At 40.7% G+C, this 18,272-nt stretch overlaps 1 protein-coding gene across 2 annotated transcripts in view; it reads right to left on the minus strand.

The window, feature by feature from the left end:
- The window catches only part of AKAP6 (A-kinase anchoring protein 6), a 374,968-nt gene that overhangs the window by 185,955 nt on the left and 170,741 nt on the right, over positions 1 to 18,272 (minus strand). For both annotated transcript variants that reach the window (XM_082275684.1, XM_082275685.1), the window contains one exon: positions 378 to 532. In XM_082275684.1, coding sequence (XP_082131810.1) covers positions 378 to 532 — 155 coding nt within the window. The remainder of the gene's footprint in view (positions 1 to 377; positions 533 to 18,272) is intronic.

The raw sequence follows: 18,272 nt of genomic DNA on the forward strand, positions 1-18,272 counted from the left end.
TTTAGGGGCTCAATGCTAAATGTGTTGTATCATCTGCTTTCCATGTTAGCAGCAAAGGGATGTTGGCTTGTGTACACTGAATAGGGGCACTAAGATTGCATTTTCTCATGTAATAGAGCAAGAGATGAATAGAGTCAGCAATCCTAATTTTAGTTAATGCATTGTCTATTGTTAAAGCCTTTTAGTGAACATATATAAGATTAGGCAATAGAAGAAAACACTATATTGAGTGGGCTTGGATATAATATTGACATTAAATGCATACTCCCAAATAGGGCTAGTAGATCACATCTACTCTGACTGATCACTTTATATGAATAATTTGATCCTGCCTAACTACTCATCAGTTTAAGTCCTTCTCTTGCACTCTGTCTCACCTGTGGTTCACTCATTATCTCTGGCGCCTCATCTGTCTGCAGTATGTCTGCCTTGATAGTATCAAGAGCACTTAGGATCCAGCCGTGCTGCCTTCGTATCTGCTTCTGTAGCTCCTTCCATTGAGCAGTAATCATCTGCACCATCTCCTGGAAACCTGTTTCAAAGTGATACAACATGCTGAGAGCAAGAAAAATACTCAGGATAAATCAGCAAAGCACTAAATGTGTGTACATGAGAAAGGACACAGTGTACATGTCTTTGGTCCTGCTTGAAGCAATGAGCTGCTTTGCTGTCATATACAATATGCAAGCTTTGTGTTGGTGTCTTGTGCTGCATTCTGCAAGGCTCATAGGTTCTAAATATCATGATCATATGGGGGATATTTAGTAAGGTAAATGCAATTAAAAAGTGGTGTTTACCTTGAATGGCTATTTACTGCAAACAGCTGTGACCACTTAGTGAGCATCTGCAGCAACGCCAAAATTGTTAGCACCATCACAAAGGTGGAGGACACTTTAACCTCTAGCGAGGCATACAGCTGGCGCTCTTTCCCTGACACACTCCATTAAGAATGTTGTAAATCAGTTGTAAATAACTACCTGTGACAAAACGTGTCGGCTTATATAGGAAGCCAGAACCGCATCGCTTCCTGCCAACTCCGCCACAGGAAAGAAAAAGAGTGCCCTCTGGACGCTTGAAGGTAAATGGCAATAGGTATGTATCATTTAGATACTAGCAGGAGGCTGAAGACCAGTGCCACTTCTGTTTGGTGCTGGCTGCAGTGGAATGAATCACACAGTCATAAGGGGGTTTAATAAGGGCTGTCTAATTATCTTTCAGGATCCCTGAAGCAAAAATACTTGTTATTTATGATCTTCCATACATCCAATGTCATTGGCTTTTGTTGGCAGTACACAATTATTTCTTCAGATATTTTTACAAATTAACCATCATTATCATTGTAGGTATTGCAAAGATGCACAGTGGCTAGCAGTGAAATCTTGCAGATCTTTGGCCCTAAGCTCTAAAGTTGAATTCACACTATACAATTTTCTTTAGATTTTTTCCTTTAGATTTACCAAATCATATAATATGAGGTCAAAGCTAAATACTGTACTTTCAATTTGTATGCAATCAGGCAGGCTCTTGCACGACATAGTTGAAGGTAAATCTATAGGAAATCAAACAACAAAAGTTGTATAGTGTGTATTCAGCTTAAAGCGCATTCATGGGTGTTCAGCCCCATACAGCATGAAAAGCTATTTATACAGATAAGCCAAATTTGACAGGTATGCAGGGACAAGTGCATGGGTCCTGACACAGAACTTATGCATCTCGGCCATGCACTCATTCCTGCATACCTGTCAAACTAAACTGTGCAGATGAGTTTATGCATGCATGCATGCATACATGCAGCTCAGCGTTTAGACAGAAAAGTAAACTAATGGCTTTTCACTCTGTATGGAGCTGAGCATCCATGTGAATGAGCACCTAACTTCACTGTATTTCGGTGGAATTTCCCTAGGTGAAATTAGCTGTTGTTATGTAAAGTCTATCTCTAGTCTGTTGGTGGGTACTTATATTACTATAAGTGAGAAGTTAGACTGGAAGTACAGTGACAATTTAATTAAAGGAACAGTTTTTTTTTAAGCTGCTCCTGATGACGTCATATGACGAAACGCGTAGAGCGTCCTTCCGTCACTTCCGCTTGATGTACATGTGAACCGCATTTCCGGTGTTTGGAACGCTTGGCGTTCCGGAAGTAACCCGGGAACGGACCCACGATCCTTGCAATACGAACTGCTTACTTTCCACTGCTTATTTGTGAGTACCATTTTAATTCTAATAAAGCATTTACCAGACAGTACTTCACTATATGAGCCTTTCCTCCCCATATATGATCGGGATCTCCATTTCATGTATGATCACTACTCCATGAGGGTTAATGGAGCAAAGGAGATGATATACACTCCATATTGATGTTACCAGAGGAAAGTTACCTTTAACATCTACTACGCATGTTACCCCTGTAGGGGTACCAGTTTCTGGTGAGTGTGCAATTCATTGGGGGGACACAGGATTCACCTGCACGTGTTACCTTCAGAAGAGTGTCACCTTACTTCACAATTATTTAGGACCGGAAGGTGGTCACCCGCTTCATTTATTGCGAACTCTTATTGTTATACGGACTTACCTATATAGTCACTTTTCTGTTATGTGACACCTACTAATTTATACAAGTGTCACGGGACTTCACCTGTTTTTAAACTGCTGCTACATTTATCATTATTACTTTGGTGCTTTATATCTTGATTTGTGGCCATTATTATATTTGTATTCACTTTCACTTTTTGTTCATTTTTGTGGACACATTTCACTTATATTATTTTTTGATTTCTCACTTTATCATTTTATGTGATTTGTCAAATCTACTATCTCCCTTTTTTTGGTATTTTTTGGGAACGTCTTCACTCCCTTTTCTCCGTTTAGGAGCACCGTCACTTTATTCATTGGCTATGTTCTTTAGCACCTAGCCACTGGTTTTCTACCTCATTTGAGGAATTTTTAGCACTCAGTCACTTTTTATTACTCGCACCCTATCACGTTTGCACTTTATCAATCATTTTGGGGGATATTGTGTATTTGTTTACCTATGTATTTATTGTACATTTTCTTATAGGACACGTTTTTATTCTTCAGTTTTAGCATCATATTATTCACATCACTCCCCTGAGAGATATTTACACCTTTTATCAATTTCCTTACATTTATTTATTTATACTCTATTACTTTGGCAGCACCCAGTACCTTCCTTCTCTTTCCTGCTATATTAACTTGTCCACTCTTTAATGAATGGGGATATAGAGTTTCTTGTGTGTAATCACAGCCATATTACCAGGGATAGTGTGCCATAAAGACCACCTGGACTGTGCATTCTCTGAACTACATACAATTCCAGTAGTTCTCATCTGTCATGTTCAATGTAAACCAAAAATAAATGACCTCTTCGGTCATAGATATTTATGTAGAGGCTCATTTAAGAATACAGTGTAATGAGGAAAGATGATGTGAAAACCAATCAGAATTCACCTTCAGCAGTCAGAACAATGAACAGATGAAATCAGTGCTACACAATCCTAGAAAATCCTACATAAAGAGAAAACTGATTTAATCAATAAGATTATTGAATCACTTAGATTATAAAATAAAAGACACAACACTAACTGCCCCAAAAGATAATAAACTTCAATATAATTTTCCACACACCATCACTCGTGGACAGCACATTTAATCACTGATGGACTGGAATAACACTCATCGAAATCATAGGGCCCATTGTCACAGCAAGTTTTATTACAGCAATAGATGGAGTTTATGTACCGCTGTCCAACTGTCAGGACCGGCTTCCCTCAAAGCACCCATCAGGTGACAAAAATACAACTATCTCTAAGAATCATTCCATGTGTTTATTGTCCACCTGCAGGCTGGGATTCAATCTGTTCTATATGCTATATCACTGTAATAATGTCCTGTGTAGAGCAGGATTCACTTGGCTGATACACTGTAGGTCTCTATAGAGAGGCAGAGCTGCGTACCTTTCTTGAAGGTAGTTGTTACAGAGATACATCAAAATCTTAGATCAGTCATTCTCAACTAGAGTTCCTCCAGTGGTTCTTAGAGCAGTGGTGGATTGACCTCTCGCATGATGATGCCTCCATTGTGTTGGGGCCAATGTCATGTCACTTTGCAAAACAAATTGCACGGCAACATTACAGCCTCTCCTTTTTTTTAACAGATAAGTTACCACTAACAGGAATGTCCTTTTTAGCTGTCTGTAAGAGATGGATTCCTCCCACTCTCCTTCAGCCTAGGTTCACACTAGTGCATGCAGAAATAGAACCGTACCGGCACGAAAAAGGTGCATGCAACTTCAACAATCACTAAGTATGTCTGTCTTCATTTCTTTTCTGGCCATTATTATTATTGATTTTTCTTTAATTTCATGAATATTATTGAAAAAATATTGTCATACAGCGCATGAGGTTGCTAAAATAATGATCCATTTGGGTGTCAAATACTCTAGGTATGCCACTCTACTCATTCTTATGTTTATTATTATACCAAAATCTTATTGATCATGTTAATGTGCTTTAAGCTGTAGATACAATTAATTTAGGCTGAGTTTCTTCAGGGTAAAAAGATTGAGGAAAGTCCGGATTTAATGAAATTCCAACCTTCAAAAGAACAAGAGGGTTTATCCCCATGATTAATGCTGTTCATTACAAATGTTGGATAGGTGACCCTGAAGACCAGCCAGTAGGGAACACACTTAAAGTAGAGCTGTCCCTCATGAGCTCTAAGTCTGAAAACTGAGCTATCATGATCGCTCAGTTCTTGGTCTGCTCTGAGCAGACAGCAATGACTGTCATTCATCACTCACTGCTCTGCCCTTCCTGCACTCACTGGAGTGTCGGGCTGGGGAGGGTGGCAGAAGTGGCGCACTGAGAGGATGAGAAAGCTGCCGGTCAGGTATCTGGATGGATCCTACTAATATGGTCAGGATCCTTCCAGAGCCTGGAGTTACTCTGTGACATCAGCCGACAGCGGACAATAGCCGTCGTCGGCTGATTCTGGGTCAATATTTTAATTCCCTTGCTGAAATATGAAACCTTTTAGCAAGAGAAGTAATAAATACTAAACACAGTATTCACATCAGATTTCTTAAAGTTAGAGGTTCCTCTGATATAAGATATAAGAGACACAGATTATTGCAGCTCTGAATTCATCATTACATCATAGCAAATAATTCTTAGAACAGAAGCTATTCACATGTCTCATTCTATCACATATTCCAAAAATTAGAGGATTTGTGCTCATTTCAGGACAGTGGACAGAGCCATGCAAATTATTCCTTTAAGGTTGGGTTTACACTATTGTGAATTGGATGCAAAGGCTGTGAATACTTACGTACATGTGATTTTTTTTTTAATTTTTAATAAATTTGCAAAGGATTCAAACAAACCTTTTTTCATGTTGTCATTATGGGGTATTGTTTGTAGAATGTTGAGGAAAATAATGAATTTAATCCATTTTGGAATAAGTCTGTAACATAGCAAAATGTGGAAAAAGTGAAGCACTGTGAATACTTTTCGGATGCACTGCATAAACCACAATTCACGTATTGTAAGTCAACCTTACTTAAGCAATTGCTTTGTTTCCTTTGTTTCTGTTTGTAGGAATTCTTCCTTATCATGATCAGGCAGTGTCATCTTTGCCTTTTTGCTTGTACAGTACTCAGTTCTTCTTCCTCATTTTCCTCTTTCTCAAACACCACAGGTTATTCAATTTCTGCCTTGTGATTCCCAGTTTCCCTTCAAGGAGGGACTTTCTCCTCCAGGACTTCTTTTCACTCCTTCTGGTCTTCAACTTTGGGTTTAGTCTCTGGCGTTTTTCTTCTTTCCTTTTGGGGCACTGTGCATATTAATTCCCTGATTCTTGGCATAAATTGCATGTTGTGTTCTTGGTGCATCCTCTGGAAATATGACCTTCCTTGCTGCAATTAGTATGCCCCACTTCCTGGCATTCCTCTATTTATGTCCATACTTCTTGCAATTTCTGAAGAAAATACAGATGTTATCAAAGAAAATGTCCTCATTGATCTTCTCCAACTTGAACCCAGCTGGGGGAGGACTTCTTTATATTTTACAACAAATCAATGCTTACCAGTTCATATATCTTAATGTGAATTTTTCCTACGTATCTTCCATTCAAGCACAACCCTTGGCACATAGGGTGAGTGAGTATATTTTTACCACCACAACAATTTTTTTCCTTATAATGTGGAATAATCTTCACTCCTTCCAAATATTTGTCCTCACAACTCTTCTTAACCATGGAAAGTAAGTGTTTATAAATTCATTGTCAAAGACACTCTGCCTTAGATATTCCAGAAAAGCCAACATTTCCTTGTTCTGTTCGGTTGCAGAATTCCTCTCACAAGCAACACCAGATCCTTCTCATTTCCATAATTCTTGGTCAAAACAAAATGCACATAGTCCAGAACAGCTCCAAAACAACTCCCATTTGTATATTTCACCTGTGTGTTTGCCTGGAGTTTAGCTTTAGATCTGATTTCCAGGCACATAAAACACCATTTAATACAATAACGCAATAGTTAAAAAGAAAGTAATTAAAAAAATCAGTGACGACCTCTCCATCCCTGGGGGTGCTGATGGCCAAGGTATACGTTGTGACTCAAGCCAAACCAGGCTGTGTGCATCCCAGCAAGCTGTTTCACTCACGAGCCAGCCTCTGTCCAGTGGGGCTATGTCGTGGCGAGGCCTAGTGCGGAGTTGCGACCTGCACACGCTTGGTGGCCAGACTGGAAGACCATAAGGATCTAGAATATCCAGTCCGATGCCCAGTCCAGCTGTTGATTGTAGTTCTCTCAGGAACATAACTAGCTAAAAAAAATAAAATTTAGACAAAAGGTTCCCTTTTTACATAAAAAAACATGCTAGGACTGAAATCCCAGCAGGGAACTAGGTCCCTACTTCTGACTAGGCAGAAAAAAACTGAATGCCTATAGCAGAGTGATTGGGTGTATACCCCCAGGGACTGCCCCATAGGCATGGTAAATTTTTCCTGCCTATTGTCCTACTCCTGTAGGGGGCAGCATAACCCAATGGTTAGGAAGAATATGGAGCTCTGTCTGTCAATGAATGATAGAGAAATACAGTAATTTAAAAAATCAGTAAATGCATGCTTCCCCATCACAGTATCTCACAATCAGTCTGCCCATACATGGATTTAAATTTGGCTGATCCCTGCTGAACCAGCCAGATTTCCATACATGTATGACTGGATTTAGGCTGGAGGAAAGGGGGTGAGTTTTGTAAATAATGATTTACAGCACTGTAAGTCAATCAGGTTTCATTGTATTGTTATGTTCTGTCCATATACAACTGGGAGACAGCTGACAGTGAGTGTGCTGCTTTTTTATCCAATCAAAGGCTGGGGGAAGATCTTAAGCTGACCATACATTGAGTGAATTTTAACTAATTTCCGGTGAGCCATACAAAATGTTCTCCTCGGTGGCCCTGTCAGCGGCCTCTGACCCAACATCCTTCAATTGAAAAACTGAAGGAACCGGATGGAATATTGTGAATTGAACAGCACCGGCATCCTGCAAGCACTGCTCGATATTTTGACAGCCAGCAATGCCAGCTGTCAGAATGCAAAAGCCACAGCGGAAGATTTGTCTATCTGCCCTGTTTAGTGTGGATGGAGAAATCTGTTGACAGGCTGTCCACGGGCTGAATGAAGAAAAATCTATGCATAACCAGCTGAACACTACAATTAAAATAAAGACTGCATGGAAGCTCATAGCCTGGTCTGACCTTTATGAACAGAATTACAAAACCTTTCTAAAGTAAAGTAGTTCATGTGTATTTCAGCTGTACAGTTTATTTAGCAGTTTGCCCAGAGCTCAACTGTAAATCACTTAATTTCACATCCAGTCTTTTACTGAGCAAGATCCTATGCTCAAACATGTCCAATTGTTGTCTTTAGTTGAATTACAGCAACGTGGGGAGCTCTGCATTTATCTTAAAGCAGAACTAAACCTCCTATTCTTTACAGCCAAGGAAGCTGCCATCTTAACCTCCGTTTGATCTGCAGTTGCCATGGCGCTGCACACGTTATCAGTTATGACATCAGCTATTTGATGGCTTGACAGTTCAGCTGAAAGCACAAGCAACTGTGATAATTAATATTTGTGGCATGCCTCGACTGTAACGATTTTGGAAGAGCATTAAATTGATGGGTTTAGTTCCGCTTTATTTTGTAGTGTACAAGGAGCAGCGTGACACAGAGCCCACCTTCCTGTATCCCAGCAAAATAATACAGGCAGGCACAAGTGAGCAGCTATGGAGCGTTAGCATGTCACTATATGGCTAGGTCCTGAATAAGATGGCTTGGTTGAAAGTAAACATAAGACATTATAATTATTAAGTTGCTCTATATACAAACAAATGGATGTTAACTTTGCCATTATTGTATGTATCCTTTAAAAAGGGACTGGAGTTTTTATGTAGAAGATACAATTTAAAAAAGTATTGGGTATTCATGATTTGAATTGCGATTACACCAAGGTCTAAAGGGAAGAGTGACCAGGACCCAGAAGAAAAATCACAGTTATTTAAAATAAAGACCTTAGGGTAGAGTAGGTGGGTGACTATAGAGCTATGCATAACAGAAGGAGCAATATGTGTATATAACAATCTCTGTCACTGTAAGCGAAGGTCTCAGTGTTAATGTAAATATTAATAATACATCAAAAGTCAGCTTGTTATTTACTGACACACAGTATGATACTCATCGTCACTGTGTGCCTTCCCTGTACCTCATTACTATTTCATGCAGAATTTCATGCTTTGGTAACAAGTCACAGCTGGGAGTCTCACTGCATACAAAGGGCAGCCTGTGCCATCTAAACCCCGTAAGATAGCCAATGACAAAAACTGCCCTCTCTAGTAAGGCGGATGGAAACATAAGAGAGGATGGTCATGGACCAATTAACCCTTTTCACTATTAATAGAATAATCCATCCCACATAGGAGAAGTTACTGTCCTAATAGTTATTTTATATGGTCAGAACAGCACTATCTCATATTTGATAAAAGTCCAGGATGTTTACATATTTGCAATTTTTCTTTTTGTCTACACCAGAGAAGAAATATGTAATATATTGCAACTTATCAATCTTTAGATGTGCGAGCTGCATTTGTTTTCTTTCAGGCTTTTTTCCTCTAATGATCCAGCCATTAACACACTTCTTGTCCTAAAGAGGCAATGCTCACTCACGGTCAGTGTTGGGCATGTCCCTTAAAAAAGTAATTAGTTATAGTTACTAGTTACTTCTCACAAAAAGTAACTGAGTTACATCATTAAAAAAGTAACGAATTACCCGGGAAAGTAACTATTGCGTTAGGAATGCGTTGTACGGGGTGCAAGGTTCAGGAATGCTTTGTACAGGGTGCAAGGTTCAGGAATGCGTTGTACGGGATGCAAGGTTCAGGAATGTGTTGTACTGGGTGCAAGGTCCAGGAAAGCATTGTACGGAGTGCAAGGTTCAGGAATGCATTGTACAGGGTGCAAGGTTCAGGAATGCGTTGTATGGAGTGCAAGGTTCAGGAATGCGTTGTACAGGGTGCAAGGTTCAGGAATGCGTTGTATGGGATGCAAGGTTCAGGAATGCGTTGTACGGGGTGCAAGGTTCAGGAATGCGTTGTACGGGGTGCAAGGTTCAGGAATGCGTTGTACGGAGTGCAAAGTTCAGGAATGCGTTGTACAGGGTGCAAGGTTCAGGAATGCGTTGTGCGGAGTGCAAGGTTCAGGAATGCGTTGTTCGGGGTGCAAGGTACGGGAATGCGTTGTTTGGGGTGCAAGGTTCGGGAATTGGTTGTACAGGGTGCAAAGTTCAGGAATTAGTTAAACTGCAAAGACACCAATTAGTTAAACATAGCACACTTATCTTCAAATCTTGATTAGCAGCACACAGGAGCCAGGAACAATGGCGGCATTAGTTGGAACATAAATAAGTGTCCTGAAATTGTTTGGCTGGTCACAAGCAGACTAGACAGCCAAAATAACTTTCGTATTCAGCTGGAGTACTGTATTTCCCGGCGTATAAGGTGACTGGTCGTATAAGACAACCCCCTAATTTTCCAGTTAAAACATAGATTTTTGCCATATACTCGCCGTATAAGACTACCCCCTCTTCTGAGGCAACACCATTTTATAAAATCAGTTTTTATTTATCGTTAATAATTTTAATTCAAATGGTTATGACTTACCGGTACTTAAAATCCTTCAAAATCCTCATCATGTTCATCCTCTGACATCATAAGTTCAGCTACCGCTGGATGTGATACAGTCAGAACTGTATCTTTGGGTACTGTACTTATATAACCTCCCTATTAAATATTTTAGCCCGCTGGATGTGCCCAAATATGTACTGTAGCTTTTGCTACATACAGAACTTCTGTATTATTATGTTAGCCCACTGGATGTGTATATAGTAAGCTTCGGGCTACTTACAGAACGTCCCTGTGCTATAATACTCTATGTACCGCTCTGAGCCAATCACGGCAAGTGGTGTATTTTATTAATGCATACAAAGCCTGCTCGAATTGGCAAAGGTTGTATAAGCCTGCCTCTCTGACTCAGCCAATCCAAGCATGCTTTGTATTCATTAATAGAATACACCGCTTGCCGTGATTGGCTCAGCATGGTACATAGAGTATTACAGCACAGGGAAGTTCTGTAAGTAGCCGAAGCTTACTGTATACACATCCAGCGGGCTAAAATATTTAATAGGGATGTTCTGTAACTAGCTGAAGCTACAGTACCGGCCTGTTACACTGCTGGCCACTGAAATTATAGTAACGTCACATTTTTATTGTCAGTAACGGCGTTACTACCGGGGAAACAGTAATTTATTTGATTACTAGTTACTGTAAAAAGTAAAGCTGGTAGTAATGTTGTTTACTTATAACGCCGTTATTCCCATCACTGCTCACTGTACTGTATGTATGGATCAGCAGCATTGTTACCCTGTGTGTATAGTGCTCATGGAAGGAAGTCACCTAACTGAAAGTGGAGCAGTCAAATCATGTGACAATCTATATGTTTAAGTGCCCAATTGAGGCAAATGTACATAGCAACATTTATAGTATAACAGGGTTGCCAACCATCAGTAAATTTACTGACAGTTTGTAAAAATTTGTGATTTTTTTTTTACAGCTGTCAGTAGATGTCCATTAGACATTTTTTTCTGGCAGGTTAGTGTTGGCTCGGCAAGTGTAAGAAAAAATCCCTTGACAGTTTGATGCAGTACCAGCAGCCACTTATCTAGGCAGAGTTTGGAGCCAGTGGGGATTATTTTTAAATAGAAGCAGGCCGGAGCCAGGAAGGAGCAGACGGACACATTTGCCAATCCTGCTCCTCTAGTTCTGGCTGTGGAGTGATCTCAACTGTGTTTTCTCTGCTGCCGCCTCTCTGCATAGTTAAGTAGTTGTAAACCGGCGCTTGTCTGGAGGCAACAGCTCCAGAAGCCTGTGCCCATGACCCCACATGCCCCACAGCTACACTACACTCTCCTCCTGAGTAACCTGTCCTGATCTTCTGCAGTCGCAGGTCTGTATCCGGTACTGTCAAGGAGAGGGATTTGGGGGTGGGAGTAGAGAACTGTACTGGAAGAGGGGGCGATTTGGGGGAAAAGGGGGCACCTCTCCATATGCAGCACACCACTGAAAATGGCACACTGTTTGCAGCTCACCCCCTGAACCCTGCACTCTGTATGTACTGCACCCCTGGACCCTGCACTCTGTATGTAGCGCACCCCTGAAAACTGTTCTCTGTACGTAGCGCACACCTGAACCCTGCACTCTATACATAACACAGACTCCTGGTATTTAATGCCTCTTTAAGACACTCCCACTGTTATTGCAGGAGGTGATACTGCTGCCTCCTGAATTTTTTTTTCTCCCACCTGAATGAGTTCTAAAGTATAGTTGAGGGATCGAAATAGGTAACATTTGGAATTTATAGGTTATTTTTGGTAGGATTGCCATTTTTATTATATTAATTCTCCCTATCCATGATGGCGGTCTATGTGATATCCTATTGAGCTCTTTTTTGATTTCATTTAATAGCGGGATATAATTTTCTTTATAAAGTCTTTCAGGTTTTTTTGTCAGGGTGATTCCTAAATATTTTATCCCTGAGTTTTTCCAAGTAAAGGGGAATTCCAGTTTTAATTTGTCTTCTTCTTGTTTTTTTACATTAATATTTAGTATCTCTGATTTAGCGGGGTTAATTTTTAAGTTGGATAGTTCTCCATATTTTTTCAAACTTTCTAATACATTTGGTAAGGTTATCCTGGGTCTGCAGATGTATAGCAATAAGTCGTCCGCAAATGCGGCAATCTTATGCTCTACATCCCCCACCTCTACTCCTTTCACATCAGGGTTTTTCCTAATTGTCGCTAGGAGGGGTTCTAATCGTTTTAGTTTCTAATAGGAGTTCTGTCATTTTTTCATGCTGCCAGTAAAAAATGTGCTCTGGGAGTATATTTTTCATGTTTTGTCAGTAAAAAATGTTGTGGGAGGTTGGCAACCCTGAACATGACACAACTGCAAATGTATGTAAGCCCTAAAAAAGATCTCCACTTAGGGTACACTCACACTGGGCATGCATGAGCTGAACTGTACCCGGGTTCGATTATCCCCCCCTCCCCACTGATCTACACTCATATTGGACTATAAGTGTTCTCAGGCACACCAAAACCTCTGACAATCAGAATACAATGATCTATGCTTCTTTGCACAGAGTTCTGTTCTTAGGAAAGGTTTGCACTCACACTGATATGAACTGCACCTGGGACCATCTCTTCAAACTGACCCTGTGCAGGGTGTACTTAATCATTCTCATGGCATGGTTCAGAGCACACACACTACTCATAAGCACTAACGGGGTGAGCCGTGCCCGCACTCATTGTGAATGCACCCCATGTGAGTGCACCCTTATTTGCTCTGTGTTGGTCTGGTAAATATACAGTTGAAAATGTTTTGTTATATCTGTTTGATAAAACCAAAAAATACCAATTGAACCTTACAGAAAAAAAGGCAGCTTGTACCTTCCTATAGTGAGTTGCAACAACACAATGCATGTTCTGCATTGAAATATCAAGGAGTCTTAACAGTCCTGCCCAGGTTACCTCTGTGAACAACATGTCACCTACTACTATGTTATGAAAGTGGGGAGAGAAGAAGGTGTTCTGTAGTCCAAATCAGGATCAAGCAGCCTAGGGGTACAATGCTGCTCCTGCATACATACACTACTGTACATAAGCGATATCATCTAAGGGAAAGAAATGTGATAGTGGCAAGATCACCAGATGAAAACTTAACAAAAAAAAATAGAAAACTAATGCATATCTAAGGATTGGTAAGTTTCAATATATTAAATATTTGTTCTTGGATTTAGTTGATGTAGCACCCTCCTAGGTAGGTGCTATAAGAGAGAATATAGTTTTTGATCTTTTCTGCTTACAAGAGAGATTGCCAGATACATTTATATTGCTCCCTGCCTACCAGAGAGCAGGATCTGCTAGGCCTGCTTGAGGTGCTTAGGTGCAGATCAGTTTGTCTGAAGTTTTTCACACTGGTCCAATAGGGAAGCATATTGGACAGTGGGAGGAAACCTGACAAATGAGTGCATAGGCATTTAGTACAGCCCTGGTGATTGGCAGAGGAAAGTGCCTCGGTCCATGCTGGAATACTGTATAAATGCCAAGGGCACATGTGCTCGGGTCTTTCAGCTGGACAGCGGGGTCCGGGAGGGAGGGGGCAGTTGCCCCTCCTCTGTAGAAGCTGCCATGCGGCCTCAGGTGGTCGACCTGAGAACCTTGGAGTCAGAGAGGAGCTGAACCCAGATGTCTTGCAGGGCTGACTGTAAGAGAGACACTGGAGAGGATCTTGTTCTGCCTACTGTGAGTACAGAATTGTGTCATGGGGCCTGTTCTGAGAGAGCCACCCCTTCTGTTGGAAGAGTCAGTGGACGGGTGTCAGCCAAGGGGATGCTAGTGAGTGTCCTGAAGATACTGTAGTTGCATCAAGTCTGCTGCTAGAGAGAGCAAGAGGACTTAATTCTTCTATACAAGTGGCAGTATGGTTAAAGCAGAGAGTCTGCTTCCACAAATAACCTGGTGAGTGCAAGTGGTAGTTGTCCTTATGAACTGTGAATAGTTCAAGTTGGAGTATCCCACTATTCCCTTCTCCCACCAAAGTTCCACAATAAATATAAAACCAAAACCCCTGGACAGTTTTTTGAGTAACGACCAACTAGGAGTAAGGATGGATGAGTCAACTGTCCCTAAGTGACTGTCTGCAGGTAATCAGAGGAGGCCCAAGTAGTCAAAACACAGCAAACCCTACGGGGACAGGGCTATATCAAGTTACCCCATATAAGCACAGTTCACTCAGATCTGATCATAGCAATGGGATGAAATGTTGGCTTTTCCCCTTTAGTCACTAAAAAGCATCTAGACAAATTTATTTTCTGAGAGTTATACCACAACAGTGTAAACATTTGAACTGTAACCGCAGACAAGAAGTAACAAAAAAGGTGTCTGCTTCACACAGTTATTTAGCTGAGCCATGGATGGCTTAGCTAAGCAAAAGAAAAAGAGCTAAGATTTCACTGACTGTGTTGTGATGTTTGAAGTCCAAATTCTCCACAATGCCAATAGCTTCAGATGTGAATGGGGGCTTGTTTAGAATATGTAAATACTTTAGTGTGCATAGTCTGGGCACAGGCTTTAAAGTTATTGTTTATTAGGTTCTCATTACCATATGCTGCTTGACCACTGTATAAGGAAATATCTATATTGTACCACATTGCAAGCTTTTTTTTTTAAGTACATCAAATGGATAATGTATTGTAACATGCCCAGCTGCAATTTTGTTAGTACTGGATGGTAAAGTCAAATATTTTGTTCAATCCACAGACTCTCGCCTGCATTGACATCTCTATAAACAATATATTTAGATAATTAATGCTCTTATTCTTGAAGCCATTACAAACATTTTTGTTGACATGTGCTGCAAATTATTTCCCAGAGGATTACAAAAAGTAACACACTATAAAGAAATGTATTTGATGCGATTCTCCAGCCAGTTTGTTCTAGGTAAATGCACCCCAATACTACCCACTGATTAAGCAGCCTGGATTGCTGATCCCTTTAGATCAATTAAGGGTTGTGGATTTCAACATATCCTGATTGCCTCATCAGTGTAAGACAGGAGAGATTCATCAGGCAAGCATTTTCTATTTCTCAAGGCACTGTCTAGATTTTTTTACTTGCATAATAAAATCTAGTTGGCATGTGAAACGGTAAATTTGTTCTTTCTGCACTACTTTTTTATTTTTAATTGAGCACCTCTTTTATTCTGCACAGGGCAGCTTTAATTGGTCTTTTTTTGTGACCACATGATGATGACCACATGATGATGACCACATGATGTCTGTTGTAAAGCCAGAACGCAGCTAGGTGAGTAGACTCATATAGCTTAGATCAGCCTTTTTTTAACCAGGGTGCCCAGCACCCTTGGGTGCCTTGGCAAAATGCCTAAAAATTGTATACAAGGGAACAAGTGGATGAAGCCTGCCATTTAGTTACACAAAACCACGTGTTTTCATTATGCACCATTATGACTTTCTAGACACTGGCATTCTAACAACCAATGAAATCATCAGTTAATAAGGAGGATGTCTGTTGCCTCCATTACATCCTTGTTTGACCCTCCTGTGACCCTCTTCCTCAGCACTGGGGTGAGATTAGCTGACTGATGGAAAGAAATTGAGGAGAAACATTGGGATACTAGCCAGTAGCAGTGTGCAAAAGTGTATTTGCTTTGGAAGAATAAATCACCTCTAACATAGTAACATAGTTAGACAGGTTGAAAAAAAGACAGAAGTCCATCCAGCTCAACCAATAAAACGCCGGGTGTCCTATGTGTGGATGTTGCTGAATTATGAAATGCTATTAGAATAGTTTTTTACATTTTAGAATGGGGGCCTCAAGACTATCCATAATGTTAAAAGGTGCCTTGAGATTGTCTATAAATTTAAAGGATAACACGACTGAATAAAGGTTGAGAAACACTGGCTCAGATACTTAGATAACCAGCATGTGACTCCCACTGTTATGTAAATGATAGTGACACCTTAACTTGGCTGATATTGGGTATTGGAGCACAAATGGTAAAAGAATTGTTCTCTACTCCCTAGGGAAGAGGGAATGATTGCTCATCTGTCACACAGGTTTTCCAAGAGATAGTGAACACTTTCGACCTCTGCAAGTGCTCATTATTACTCGCAAGGGGACCGCAAAACTATTTGATTATTGCAAGTGATGGTGGAATCTGTCACATCGGCTGTAAAACTGGAGTTGTTATTCACTTTCCTTCCATATTTCAGGTCACAATGCCCTCTTTTCAGGTTCAGATACCTTTATATGTATATATGATGTTGCTCTTAGTAAAATGGACACTCACCATAAATTACAGACAAGGAGGGAAAAATCAGCAGAATGGATTTCTTCTATTATTAAAGTTTGGAAGGCATGGCTGACAGTAATTGTGATTCATCTTTCAGAGTATTGATGTAATTGTATGCTCCCTTCTCGTCCTTATTGCCAAGGCCATGCTCAGTAAGTTGTTTTGCCTGCATAATTTCTCCTCTTGAATTTGTCATAATGCAAAGGATACCTCTTAATTTTGTTCTTGGACTCTTAGTTTATTATTTCTTTGCCATATGAAAAAAAAAAGAAACCTGAAGCCTGCCATTACTGACCTCTCGTTGTAAAATGCTAGTTGCATGGCTGTCATTCTGATCCACTGATCAAGAATAAGCATGCACTGGAGATCTGGCTTAATTTGTTCCATGTCTTTAACTCTTAGGCTACATCCACATGGCCAGTTTGCCACATTGTGAATGCCTGCGGCCGGAATCTACTGATTCCTTCTGCTGTGTTGAGCAGCTAGCTGCGGCTGCCAAGCCCACACACTTCAATGACAGGTTGCAGTGCCTGCAGCTATTTGTGGCTGTTCACACACCAAGCGATTACCTGCGCAGATTGCTGCTGGATGCACACAAAGCGCATCCAGTGGTGATCTCCGCAGGTATTCACTGGCTGTGCAAACAGCTATGAATGGCTGCAGGTGCTGCAACCTGTCATTGAAGTGTATAGGCTCAGCGGCCACAGATGGCCACTCATGAGTGTCAAACACAATAGCAGAAATTGGTGGAATTAGACTGAGTAGGCCATTTTTTTTAAACCAAATTGCAAATAATGACAACTACCGGTTTTTTTAAGTCATATATTTATATATATATATATATATATATATATATATATATATATATGTGTGTGTGTGTGTGTATAGGAAAAAGCATCTTATGCTCCTTCTGCTTATCAGGGGAGCCTGATCTATTAGGTTGCCTGTTGCATGATTCCAGGTGTGATTCACTGGGTCTGAGGGAGTGTCCCCACTGTATCCAATAAGGAAGCTTATATATATATATATATATATATATATATATATATATAATCTCACAAAAGTAAGTACACACCTTACGTTTTTGTAAATATTTTATTCTAACTTTTCATGTGACAACACTGAAGAAATGTAGCTCAATACACAGCCATTCATGTCTAAACCGCTGGCAACAAAAGTGAGAACACCCCTAAGTGAAAATGTCCAAATTGGGCACAAAGTGTCAATATTTTGTGTGGCCACTATTATTTTCCAGCACTGCCTTAACCCTCTTGGGCATGGAGTTCACCAGAGCTTTATAGGTTGCCACTGGAGTCTTCTTCGACTTCTCCATGACAACATCACGGAGCTGGTGGATGATAGAGACCTTGCGCTCCTGCGCCTTCCTTTTGAGGATGCCCTATAGAGGTGCTCAATAGGGTTTAGGTCTGGAGACATGCTTGGCCAGTTCATCACCTTTACCCTCAGCTTCTTTAGCAAGGCAGTGGTCATCTTGGAGGTGTGTTTTGGGTCGTTATCATGTTGGAAAACTTCCCTGCGGCCCAGTCTCCAAAGGGAGGGGATCATGCTCTGCTTCAGTATGTCACAGTACATGTTGGCATTCATGGTTCCCTCAATGAACTGTAGCTCCCAAGTGCCAGCAGCACTCAAGCAGCCCCAGACCATGACACTCCCACCACCATGCTTGACTGTAGGCCAGACACACTTGTCTTTGTACTCCTCACCTGGTTGCCGCCACACACGCTTGACACCATCTAAACCAAATACGTT

The sequence above is a fragment of the Pelophylax lessonae genome (genome assembly GCF_965119305.1).
Source record: "Pelophylax lessonae genome assembly, chromosome: 13".
In the NCBI taxonomy this organism is placed as follows: domain Eukaryota; kingdom Metazoa; phylum Chordata; class Amphibia; order Anura; family Ranidae; genus Pelophylax; species Pelophylax lessonae.